We start from the raw sequence: 13,284 nt of genomic DNA, 5'->3' as shown, positions 1-13,284 counted from the left end.
CTTGAAGGTGTTCAATGTAGGTGCTTGAACCACCTCCGCTGGCAGACTGTTCCAGACCTTGGGGGCTCGGACAGTAAAGAAATTCTTCCTTACGTCCAGCCTTAAGGAGGCATATTGGGTGATACTGATCTGATATCCACTACAGTTGCCTCCAGCTGGTAAGTCCATTGTGGTGGAAGGGGAAGAGGGAAGGAAGGAAGGAGCATGGGGAGGCAGATCAATGCTCCCCGCCCCCCTCCCCATAGTGAGGAAGCGGGCAGGGGTAGGTGCTGCCCAGACAGGGTGGGGAGCGGAGCTGCCACTTGTGGGGTGGGGGTAGCTCCCACTGCTGCTTCTACTCCGGGAGGGTACGAGGGGGCATGTACCCCTGGATCTGTGTGGTGCAGGCTGCAGCTGTGGGGTGGAACCGAAGTCAGCGCTGCACAGGGCTTTTCTTGCTGAGGGCTGGTGCTGGGCGGGGGCTGCAGCCACCCCAGATTTCACTGCAGCTCTGCTCCCAGCCCCACACTACCACCTGCTGCCCAGCCCAGCTGCAGCTTTTCCCAGCACTTGGGTGGAGGTGGGGCATTCAGCCAGGGCTGTGCCAGGCAGCAGGCAGCGGCACAAGGCTGGGAGTGGAGCTGAGGTGAAATCTGGGGTGGCTGCAGCCTCCTCCCAGCACTGCCAGAGCCTGCTCCAACCCCTGCTCCCTGTGAGAAGAGCTGTGCAGCACCAGCTCCGGCTCCATCCCGCAGTTGCAGCCTACCCTGCCTCACACAGATCTGGTGGCACTCCCCACCCGAACCTTCCTGGGGTGCAAGCAGCAGCAGGAGCCACCCCCCTACCCCACAAGCTGTGCCTCCATCCTGTCCTCCCCACCCTGGCTGGGCAGCACCTACCTCTGCCCCCTCCCTCACTGTGGGAGGTGTTGATCTGCCCCCCACCTCCAAATTACCAGCTGGAAAACAGCTCTCCACGCTGCTGGCTCTGCTCCACGATGTACTGCAGGTGCACACAGCACAAGAATTTATCTGCCAAATTATTGGCCCCATAAGGCCAATATCCAATATAGACCATTTTCTTTATATTGATACGAATCTGATATCGGACTGATGTATTGGTGCACCTCTATTGCTTACCACATCTCAGGTATTCTGTGGTAAATACCCCTGTACCTGCAATTATCCTGTGTTAAATGAAAACTGAAGTTAGGGCAACATTGCCCAGTTTCATTCAGGTTTACCTTATACCATGGAGTAAAGTGGCCACAGAGACTAAAAATAAAGATTAAAATGAAGTGGAAGAGGCACAATCAAGTCCCTGTTTCTTATTAACTGTGGGCCTTGGGACAGTTACAGTGAAGCAGCTCAGATATGCAGTAAGTCCTTACCCCCACCCCTACACTTGTAATTGTAGGCACACAGATAATTACCACTACATGGAGGTGCATGAAGTTATCATTCTGCTAGTCAGTGAGCATAACAAAAAGATAATAATGCTGTTTTAGACGTTGATGCTAGAAATACTAGCATTGTTAGATTTTATTTAAAGTCTTTTGCAAACCCTGGCTCTGTGCAGCCTAAGTTTCAAATGCTGAGCTAGATAGGAAGCCCTTCAACGCTTATCCTGGTATATCCTTTCCACTCCTTTCTTTTCTCAAATTTTGAACCTTGCAGGGACAAATCTTCTCTCTCAAGATCTCATACATAATATATCTGCCCTGCCCATCCTTGGCTGCTATTAAGCATGGCTTTCACACTGTAGCACTCCTAGCAAGTTTCCATGGAGACAAGAAAATAGAGCGGGAACTACTATCAATAGTGGCTGCAAATACTGTTATTAGAGACTACAGATGAGGATGACGGGTTGGCAAGAGAGGAAATTTATCTGCAGTTTGGAGATTACTACAGCTCTGGAAGGTAAAATAAAGGAAAAGTTGTCCTACAGAAAAAGAATCCATCTGGAATCAAACCGCCAGTTTCTCCTAGGGTACAATAGTCTGATATCTCAATCTTGCCATATCTTCATTAATCCCTAGAAATAGCTTCTGAGTGTAGAGATTCACAAATCCAATATCCTCAGTAAGCCCCAATGAAAGAGATAAACCACCATATCTAAAAAAAAAATAAAAAAAATCACACTTTACATGTTCAAGGCACTGACCACAGAATTTCATCAAGTTATTCCTGTACTAAGCTCAACAATGTTCATCTGACTCAAGCATATATTGCAGAAAGGCATCCAGTCTCAATCTGGAGAGGGAGAGCATGAGCACCAATTACCTCCTCTGGTAGATTGTACCACTAGATAATCCAACCTGTATGTAAAATAACTATGTGTTAAATATTTATGACTAATTTACAGGTATGTTTCTCTTTTCCAAATTCTTCTCACTATGCTTGCTAGATTGAGGAAACCTTTATTCCTGGTATTCTCTCTTCATGATTACAGTGTATAAGAACCCTGAAGTCTACTCCTGACTTCTTATAATCTAGTAGATTGAACTCCTGTTTTTTATTATGATAATTTTACAGCTCTCAAAGTCACTTTTTGTGGCGTTTCTCTGCACATTCTCCAATTTTCAATATCCTTTATAAAACGTGTATGCTGGATCAGTACCTATTGAGTTATATTTGCCAGATTGGGAGTTGTAACATACAGCCCACAGAACCACTGAATCCAGCCTGCTAAACTGTGGGGTTCTGGTAGCAGGGTACTTCTTCTCACCTCCCAGGCTGTAGCACATGTGCAGCTTCCAGTTGCGCAGCCTCAGAGCAGACAGAAGCCCCTGTCACCAATGCACTGCTGAAGCCCGCCAGCCTGCGCTGGACTGGAGCTAGATTGTTCTGGCCCGTGGCTTGGGAAAGCTGCCGAGTCACTGTGCCAAAGCATCATATAAGGAGTTCATGTTCAGCTGCTGGCCCACTAAATCCTTTTCAGTCACTACCAGCCAGGTCTCTAATTCTATAGTTATGATCTGCTTTTCATATTCTTAGAGATATATGACCTTGCATTTGGCTTCAATAAAGCACATTGTTTAAAAGAGCCCAGATTACCAAATTGTCTGTATGACCGTACTGTCACACCACTCATTGTTATCTACAAACTTTATTAGCAGATATTTTAATATTAGTTGCTACTAAGTTGATAAAAGAAAAGGGCCTAAAAGTATCTCCATTTGATTTCCCACTGATGCTATTTTGAAATCTGTCAATTAGTTCATTTTAAATCAATTTTAAATGTGTTTTTACTGATATCCTTAATGTTCACGTAAACAGCTAAAAAGCTTGTCCTGATTTTACAGATGGGAAGCTGTGGTATAAAGAATAAATGATTTACAACAATCACAAAGCAAGTCGGGATCAGACACAAAATAAGAACTCAAGAACATACTACTACCAACTCTGGAATAATTAATTTCACCTCACACCAGATCCTCCCTCCTCCAGCAAGTCTCTGTATATTTTGTACATTTAAAAAAGTAATTTTAATCCTCATGAGACTTGCCAAATTAACAAGTATCCTCAGTTTATCCAAATAACAAGCATAGAAAAAGTAGCAACACTGCTCTGCTAAACTGGACATACTTTAAAATAAACAAATGAAGTGGAAGTAGCAGCATATAATCTTGCTCAGAGCCCGCAACGTCTTCTACAGCAAGTACTTTTATCTACCAATATACAGTCTAGAATACAAAGCTATAAGTACAATGAGGGAGAATCGCCAATTAAACCAGAGAGGTAACATTTATTTAGTTTTAACAAGGAGCTTGAAAGATGAATTTTTATGATCAATAACTGTGATCTCTCTAAACCAACTCTTCAAAGCACTAAAGAGAAAATACTAAGGGTCCTGATTTTAAGTTGTACATTATAAATGGTGTTCCTCCTCAAATGATATTTTTTTAAATTTCCCTTTGACTCCTGGTGAGCATATTCAAAGGCATTCCACTGCCCTATACTTATGTACTGCTGTGTATTCAGAAATATGATTAATTCACAGAGATTTGCAGTACGTACTTTAAACATAATAAGAAATGTCCGTATCTTTTCTGCAATTATTATTTCAATCTTCTCTAGCCACGATTGTCCACAAGTGCCATTTGTTTTCTAAAACTAAAATTATATAATATTTGACTGTGTCTTCTGCTCATAACTAAGCACATATGATCTCAAACTAAGAAGTTAAAGAAGTTAAGAACTGCAGATCAAAACATCAGCATAATTTATTCATAAACTGAATGCAGAAGTCATCCTAAATTTGTATTTACTTCTTTAAAAGAAGGATCTGACTAACAAACTGGTTTCAGGAAGAAGGACATACTACTTGTACACAAATAAAATTTTGCCATCACCATAAGTTTGAATAGTTCGGGTTCAAACCACATTTTGTAAAACAAGAGTAACATTTTAAATGAAGACTACCCCAACAGTAATGCTGTTTTTATGCTTCATTTTTATTAGTCAATGCTGGTAAAGCACTTTCAAGAATAACACATAATTTTTAAATATTATATCTGTACAGAAAAGTGATGGTCTCTTAAACATATTTATTTCATTTGAGAATTAGAAGCATAGCAGGAAATAATGAATTACACCAAGTAGAAAAACAGGCTACACAAACACTGGAACACCCATGAACTAAAACACAGCAGAGGATACTGAAACTGCTTTCATAAACAGGTGAGGGAGAATTTTTATTTCTAAGGTGTTTGAGACTGAATTTGATATCACAAATGTGTCAGAATTGTACAGTAGCTAGTTTAGTTTATTAACCCTTCTTTGCAGCCATGGCACAATGCTGTCACAACACAGCTTATGGATTCCTCTTGCATATATGAGCAAACTTAGAGCAGTTAGAGTGACCCAGACAGAAATCACAGAGTTAATTAGTTCTGGGAGTTCAAGTGCCTCTTAGATTATGTTCAGTATAGTAAAAATAAGGCCCACAATTAAACATGGATGCCCATTTGTGGTAGCAATGGAAGCTCTGATTTAATAAAGGCAAAAGGTTTTTTTTTTACCTTTTGTCCTCCTGCACTGGCCTGAAAACATTCATACCATGCTTCCATCCATGGGATAGCAATGATGACTTATGAGTCTCCTTTCTGCAAATACCAGTAAGTCCTACTACATGTAAATATCTCAGACTGGATTCTCAACTAGTGCACATCAGCTGACTTCAACTAAGCTATAACAACCAAAAATTCAGTCTTTTCATTCCTTGGTGGTGCAAGTCAGGAACGCGCAAATCCTGTCAGCACAAATCCTAAAGCACTGAGGCTTATGGATACGTTTACTGGATTCCTTTGGTAACGTATCAAAGACACAAACCTTTCCCGTCTTCAGCTAACAAAAATAACATTGTACAGATTTCAATATTTGCTTATTATATTCTTACCTTGTTTGTAACTCCCAGCATTGCCAGGAAGGAAGAGAACTGGAATCCCTGTCAGCAGCAAATTTTTGTTTTCTTCAGCATAATTTCCTTCCCCATACAGATAGAGCTCATAAGCTGGATAGCGTCTGGATATTTTCTTAGGTAGTTTTATTTTCTGTGACAAAAAAAATAGACGATTACTGAAGATAAATCTTTCTTTTAGTCTCTAATGACACATTTTGTTTTCTTTGTCATTACCCAGTTGCACTTTAGGGCCCCATCCAGACAAGTGTTGCCGTGCAATAAGTCGGGCTGCAGACACATCTGCAATGCTACATACCACACGTTTGGGTGTTCCCTGTACTACCGGGGGGGGGGGCAGGAGGTTGACCCCTAGATATCCAGGGGTCAACCCACAGAAAAAGTGTGCTTTACTTAAAACTGGAGCCAGGCCAACCGGAGCCACGCTTCAGCTGCCAGCCAGGTTCCAAGCGGCAGGATTGCCACTACTATGGCTCCAGGAGGCTCCCAGGTAAGGCTGCTGGGGCCAGCCCAGTGCTGGTCCCAGCCTCCTTACCCCACTCGGGGTAACCTGTCACATGCGAGAGGGCATGTGGCACTGATGTTCCCCTGGGACAACTAGTGACAGCACAAGGTGCACCACTGCTAGCTGTGCCCAGAAGTCAAACTTCCACACTCAAGTGGATGTGGCCCAGGAGTCCAATAACATGCAATTTAAGCACCTTAAGAGTCATTATTTTGATTCCACAATGTTTGTTTAGTTTAGCTTGGAGGGGTGGGGGCAACTGAAGGGGGACCGCTAATGTATGTATACAAATACTTTAGCTTTTTATTGGTGTTTTAGCATTAGAAGACCAAGCGCATATGTTGTTACAATCCCCCAAATGGGGACTGCTAAAAGAACCTATACAAAGTTATTACAGATGAACAAAAAAGTGAAGTTTATTTTTAAGTTAGATGTAATCACTCAAAAAATCTGAAGATAAGTCTAGGACCAGTAGCTAGATAATAAAAATCTAATCAAATTTCGAACTATGTGCATCCCGCGCTCCCAATCATTGAGCTGCTGACAGACTGAGATCAACTGTCAGAGGCTCCACAACTGACTGGTTGGTGATCACTGGTTAAGATAAATAAGCAAGATAACAGAAAATATTACGATAGTATAAATAGTAAACCTTTATTTAATTTTTCTAGGGGATAATTCGCCATTACAATTTAATTCACCCATGGCCCAGTTCCCACCAGTCCCCTTTAACCATCCCACCCAATTACCAGCTCCAGATAATTTGTCAGTACTGAATAATTTACAATTACCTGCATTTCCCTTGGAGTGGCAAATTAACAAGAAGTTACTGTAAATCAATAAGACATCTCACCAAAAAGAGTACATTCAGTTCTGATCACTTCTCAAGAAAGTGATAGAACAGTTATTCAAAGTGCAGAGGCAGTTCAAATGCAAACCATTACAAATCATCTAAACCGGTGGTGCTGAACCACTGGTCCGCAAGGCAGATCTGGGGCACTAAATCACACCCATGGTCTGAACACTTATAGCAGGTATAAGCAAAATATGGCCAGTTGGCTAGCTCCAGCCTGCCAACTGAGTTTATCCGGCCCATGGCTAGGCGGCATAGGAAGTGGCATGGCATGACAGACCCTGGATGAACCACGCTCAGACCACAGCTTCTGCAGACAGATGGTGCTGGGAGTAGCTTCAGCCTCTGATGGTGCTGCAGGGGATGCTGGGCAAGATCTGCCCAGCCCACCTGCTCGTCCAGTGCTAGAGATGGAATCTGGCCCCAGAGATTAAGTCTGGCCACAAAGGCCCCAAGCAAGCTCTGTTCAGGCCCCAGTCCCTGGTGGCAGGCAGCACCTAGGGCATGTGGGGTAAGACTCCATCTCCCAGGTACCACAGGGGGTACTGGGCAATAGCAGCCCTGACCACCTGGCACCAGCAGAGCCCAAGGCCCAAGCACGGCTCACCAAGGGTCTGCCCTGTGGAGCAAGTCAGGCAGGGCTGCTTCCGTCCAGCACCCCCCATGGCACCAGTGAAGGCTAGAGCCAGAGCCTAAGTGCTGGCTGTCCGCACTTTGCCCACAGGCCTCCATGCTATTCTGTCCCACCCTCAGGGCTCTTGGGAGTTGTGGGGTGGGTGTGTATTTGTATGCATGCCAGGAGCCTTAATGGCAGATGCTGGACCTGACTGGGAGCAGCTCCTTTGTGACGCCCCCTGCGCTCCACCAGCCCATGCTGTGCAGCCACACTGTTCCTCTTCCCTGCCGCTGGCAGCTGCCCAGACCATCTACCTGAAGTAGTAGATAACTGCCAGGTGTCTGCTACGTGCCCTGATCAGTGCTGGAAAGCAGAGACCCCTGAGACACAGCCAGTGTTGGGGGAAAGGGCCCTGCATGCTTGGTTTGACCCAGGCTAGCTTGGCCATGTGCTCCAGCTGCAGACATGGCCAGCAGGGGCCAGCTATGGGCTCTGGGGAACAGGCTCAGCTGCAGGTAGTGCATGCGCATGTGTGTACAACCCTGAACTGCTCACCAAAACTAGTTAAGGGGCCCTTCAGCCCAAATAACTACCCACCCCTGCCCTACAGGATCCAGCCCAGGTTGGGTAGAATATCACTAATTTAAGCCAGCAGTTAGCCACCTTTTCAAGCAGCGTACAGAACAACCTAGGCTCAAGTCCAAGGCAGGCTGGTGGTAAGACTGTCAGCTGCCACTGCTACTTCTCTGCACCACCATGTTTCTCTACTAGCCCATCTACAGTGCAGAGAAAGCCTCCTGCTGCTGAAATGCTGCTAAAGTGCCTCAGCTGCGCACACCAGATCCAATGGTTCCATGGGCCAGATCCAGTCTGCAGACTACAAGTGCCATTCCCTGAATCAAGCAACAGCACCATATAAACTCCTTCCTAGCCTGATCTAATGTAGAACAAAATTGCCTAAACTACAAGACAGGCTATCTATCTTTAACTAATTAAGAACAGGTGAGAACCTGAGGTTAGCAAGCCTTTCTTCCAACAAAAGCATCCCTCCTAAAACTGAAGGCTGGAGAAGTCAAACCTATGGCCCAAGGGCTGAATCCAACCCATGGATCCCTGCCATGCAGACCCACAAGGGGACCCATGCACACTGGACCAGCCATGAGGGTAGGATCTGGGACATGTGCCATGTGATGCCCACCCCAGCTGCTCCAGGACTGCTGCAGATGGGCATGTGCGGCACAGATTCTGGAGTCACTGGAATGGGCACTCCCTGTGGCTGGATGCATGTAGCATGGGTCTCGGGTCAGCCTGAGTGCCCTGCAGGCAGGCTGGGTCCCAGACTGCCTGAAACGGGCACCATGTGTGACAGAGTTTCTAAAGCAGGCGTCACATGTGGCATAGTCCAGCCAGGGTGGGCACATTGTGCAGCATAGCACCCACTCTGGCAGGTCCAGGATTGTACTTTGCATCTCTTTTTGATACTTTGGGATCCACGTATGCTGTGCAGGTCCCAGACCAGCTGAAATGGGCACTGGAGCCAATGTGCTAAAGAATGGGGGAAAGTATCTGTGGGCTGGATCTGGCCCACAGACTTGCCCCACACCACTCATCCAGCCTCATGGTAATGAGCCCTAACACTTATGGCCAAATGGCACCATTCAGGAACAAGCAGGATAATGTCCAATTACATTTGTAACACCTTTTTCTTTTAGGGGTTAGCATCCTGCTATTTTCCCAAAAGACCAGTGCATAATGATTATGAATGCTTAAATGTTATGTGGTTGCAGGAAGGGGATTTAGTACACAGTACCTTTGGGAAGAGAAAGCAAGTTTTGAACAAAAAGCACAGTACAAGTAGTAAACATGCACACCTACACATCTGATCTACATCCAACAATTATGTCATCATATTGTATCTGAAGGGAGGAAGGGAAAGCTAGCTTATGCATATTTGAAGGGAATGGGCAATGCAAACCCAATGAAAGAGAGCTAATTCAGTGATTCAATGAAATCCCTTACCAAACAAACCAATCCCCTCAAGGTATTGAGAAGTTACAGAAATTAAGATACTGTGCATTCCCCACATGAATGCTTTGCATCCTTCATTCTTTAAGGTCACAAGTCTCAACCAGGGTGCCATGGCACCCTGGGGTGCCTCGAGATGCTTCCAAGGGTGCCACACACCTTTAGCACTCTTAGGGGTTCAAACACAATTAACAAGGCAAACCCTGAGACTTCAAACAGGAATCCACAGCACCAAAACCATCCTGCCCTGCTGCAGCCTTTCCAAGGTCTGCACAAGGGTGAGACTGCTATATTATTTCCCGGTCCTCAAAACATGCAGAGTGGACATGAAGGGCTGGTGCTTCTGGAGGGTGGCACCGACAAGCACTGCTTTAAGGGGACACTTCCATGTGGCAGAGAACCTACTAGTATGGGGGTGGGGGGGGAGGTCAGGAAAAAAGAGGTCTAAAGTCTCTGAAGTTTGCTGCTCCTCAAAGTGCCAGACCTGAGGCGGACTGCCTGGCAGCGTTGGGCTGGGCTAACTTCATCCCACTGGGAAGGAGGGCTCACCCACCCTAAGAAACCCTCGACTCTTCGAAGTGACTAGGGGCATGGGGGAGCGGGGTCCCCCCCACAAGGTCCCTCAGGCAGCCGGGAAACAGGTGTGCCCCTGCCCCGCCTCGCGCCTGGCTTCAAAGCGGCCTCCTCCGGTCACAGCCGTCCCTGGCGGCCCCACCTGTTACCGCCAGCGGCGGGGCGGGGCGCCGGAGTCGCCGGCTCAGGCCGCCCCTTGGAAGGGAGCGGGAGCGGGACCGGGACCAGCCCCCGCCCCCCAGCCGGCGCGGCGCTCACCAGGTACTCGGGGTACTCGTACATGTAGGTCATGCTGCACCGGTTCTCCTCGTACAAGAGCAGCACGTCCCGCACCGCCAGCAGCACAAGCGCCGCCAGCGCACCATACAAGCCCAGCGCTGCTGCCCCGGGCCCGCGGCCCCCCAGCCCCATCGCCGCCGCCGGCACACGGGCGCGGGGGAGGAGCCGCCCAGCGGGGCGGGGCGGGGCAGCCGCCATGTCGGAGAGGACAGAGCGGGCGTGGAGCCGCCCGCCATCTTGGGAAGGTCGGACCAGGTTGAAGGGCTGGAGCGTTGCATCCCACCGCTTGCCGCCATGTTGCAAAGCGGTGAGCCGCCTTTCCGGGCGGGGCGCGCGGTATTGTGTGGCGCGGTGTCGTTTCCGCACAGCCGGGGGGCGATGCAGACGCTGACCCACCGGGCGAGGGGGCCCGGGGCGACCCCGCAGTCCCGCGCGCCGTGGGGGTAGCGGGTGTTCCGCGACCCCTGGTTCCCGCCCCCCAGGCTGCCTCTTGCCGCCCCGCAGCGCTGCCGGGTGTACAGTAGATAATTAACGTATTTGTACAATGATCTCCACCCTTGTACAATGTCCGGGCAACAAATAATACTAAAAGTGTTTAAAATGTTCGATAGTTCTCCAGGCAGTATATGCAAAGCCCAAGTCACTCCGAGAAATTTAACAGATTTTGGGGCTCGCTGCCAGTACCAGGTTGTGCCAACTTGCCTGGAAATGCTTCAGCTTTGATAACCCAATTCTCATTCACTCCCTGGCAAGTGATAGTAACCAATATAAATTTAAATGAGAGGATTTATTTGCATATTTTTTCAGCCCACTCTAGTTTTTCTGCAAATGTGTTAATTTTGAGCTTCCAATACAATCATTTCATACTTAAGGCCTGGCAGCGCTGGGCTGGTTCTCAGCCCCCTTAGCCCTGAGGGGCAGCACAGGGAGAGCAGCTGTTCCTCCTTCCTGCTCTGCAGGTGCCTGATGCTTAGCTCCTGCTCTGCGCCTCCCTCTGCCCCTCAGAAATGATTACCCCAAATCTAGACCTGGGATGAAGAGATTCAGGCGAACCAGAGGAGGTGGAGCTTGAGATTATGGGGAAGGTAAAGGTGAAATGCTGCTTCTGCTCCCCTGGACTATGACATTGAGCCCTGGGCCCTGTGGCACATTCAAATGAAAGCTGGATAGAAAGTAGCTTTGAAGTTATGTGCTTTCTGGCACTAACTTTGTGGCGTGTGGCTCTCCTTAATGCTGAATGGACATATTTATGGTGTGATAATTACTTCCCATGTGTGGCTGGTCTGAACTTATCATGATTCACCTGTTAACTGCTTCCTATATGTAACATGGTAGGGCCTCAGTGACAGATCTGTGGTTTGGGGGCTCACATGGAAGCTCTTCACCTCATGCTACAAGGGGCTCAGACCTTACTGAACTCTGTGGTTCTTTGTTGCAGGTATTGCCCTCGGGGCTATAGGGTAGCTACCCCCCACACGACATGCCCCCATTGCTGAAGAATCTGGCTCCTGAGTCACCTGAGGACCCACTGAGCCTGACCAACATCATCCTCAACTTCAAGGGACCGAAAACAATGATATGGTAGTAGTGGGAGCAACAGGCCTGTTCTTTCTTGGTGCATTTCCATTTCTTCCAGTGGTCAAACTCAAGTATTTCATAGACATTAGGGCTGGAAGGGACCTCAGAAGATCATTGAGTCCAGCTCCCTGCCTGATGGGCAGGAAGTCAGCTGGGGTCATAGGATCCCAGCAAGATAAGCATCCAGTATGCTCTTGAAGGTGTTCAATGTAGGTGCTTAAATTTCGTTTTCTCACAGAAGTTTGCTCATTACAGTTAAATATGATCATTTTGTCATTCCTAGAGAATTGTTGATAATAATCAATGAGTCATTAATCCTTGGTAGTCAGTCTATTTTCAGTTGTAAGGTAACTAGTCATCATTCATATAATCCCAGTAGAACATCCCCTAAATCAGCAATACCTATACAAGATGTCAGACAGATCAGGACAGCGGCAGAGATAGGTTCCTTACCAGTGGTGGATTAAGATTTATTGCCCTGGGCAAACAGAAGATCGGAGGCCCCCCCACCAGATGAGGGTAGGTTCCCTCTGCACCTGCCAGGGGGCTGCGGCTGGGTCTGTCCAGCCTCTTTTGCACATCTGGGGTGACCCAGGGGGCATGAGTGCTACTGAGGTGAAGGTGGCCTGCCCCAGCCCCTCCACCTGGCGGGTGCTGTGCAGACAGGGCTACAGTCCCCTAGCACTTTGCAACAAGCCAGGGCTGGCTGGGGGGTGGGGAATGGGGTTTGCGCTGCCCCCAGCTGCCCATCCACCCTCTGCTGGCCCCGGCAGGACAGGGTTGTCCCATCCCATCCTGTCTCAGCAGCACTGGTGCAGGCAAGCCTGCAGACAGTGGGAGCGGGGCTGCCCATGGGCCCTCTGGGCAACAGACAGCCCAAAGAAGCCACTGCCACCACCCACATGCAGCCCCACACCCACCCTCTAACCAAGGGGTGAGTAATTATTTTGAGCAGAGGGCTGCTTACTGAGTTTTGGCAAGCCATCAAGGGCTGCATGACAGGCAGCCCAGGACAGATAAATATTAATTTTTAAAATTTCTTAGGGGCCCCACGGACCAGATAGAATGGCTTGGTGGGCCACATTTTACCCATCCCGCTCTAGCCTTTGGCCCTGGCCAGCTGCAGGAAAGAAGGTCAGCGCTGCCTGACCTGGATGCCCATAGCCAGGATACCTGCCTGGGCCATGCTGCCTCTGGCACCCCAGGGGGCCCCTGATTGGCAGGGGTCTCTGGGCCTGAGCCATGTGGGCCCATGCATTAATCTGCCCTTGTTCCTTACCTTCTAAAAGGGGCTATACAGAACAACAGCAAACATCCATATGTGAGTGCTGAAGTGCTTCTACCTCCAGCAGTGTTTTGCTGCTTTTATTTCATGGGGCTGGGCTTCTCCAAACAGATACCTAGGACTGCTGATAAGCTATAGCTGAGCATAGAAGCACAGTTGTGCAAGTAAAG

The 13,284-nt window shown here is 48.0% G+C and overlaps 1 protein-coding gene across 2 annotated transcripts in view; it reads right to left on the bottom strand.

Moving 5' to 3' along the window:
- PGAP1 (post-GPI attachment to proteins 1) overlaps positions 1–10,375 on the bottom strand; it is a 51,766-nt gene extending 41,391 nt beyond the window's left edge. Inside the window, exons 1-2 of one of the 2 annotated variants that reach the window (XM_019554483.1) lie at positions 10,231–10,375; positions 5,380–5,533 (exon numbers count right to left, since the gene is read on the bottom strand). In XM_019554483.1, coding sequence (XP_019410028.1) covers positions 5,380–5,533; positions 10,231–10,263 — 187 coding nt within the window. In that variant the 5' untranslated portion in view covers positions 10,264–10,375. The remainder of the gene's footprint in view (positions 1–5,379; positions 5,534–10,230) is intronic. The other variant, XM_019554484.1, reaches the window with a different exon arrangement.
- Between the last annotated feature and the right edge of the window lie 2,909 nt (positions 10,376–13,284).

This window comes from Crocodylus porosus, unplaced genomic scaffold, assembly GCF_001723895.1.
Source record: "Crocodylus porosus isolate Cpor-Errol unplaced genomic scaffold, CroPor_comp1, whole genome shotgun sequence".
Lineage (NCBI taxonomy): Eukaryota > Metazoa > Chordata > Crocodylia > Crocodylidae > Crocodylus > Crocodylus porosus.
The sequence above is the reverse complement of the archived record's forward strand: the minus strand, read 5'-3'. Positions and strand labels throughout refer to the sequence as shown.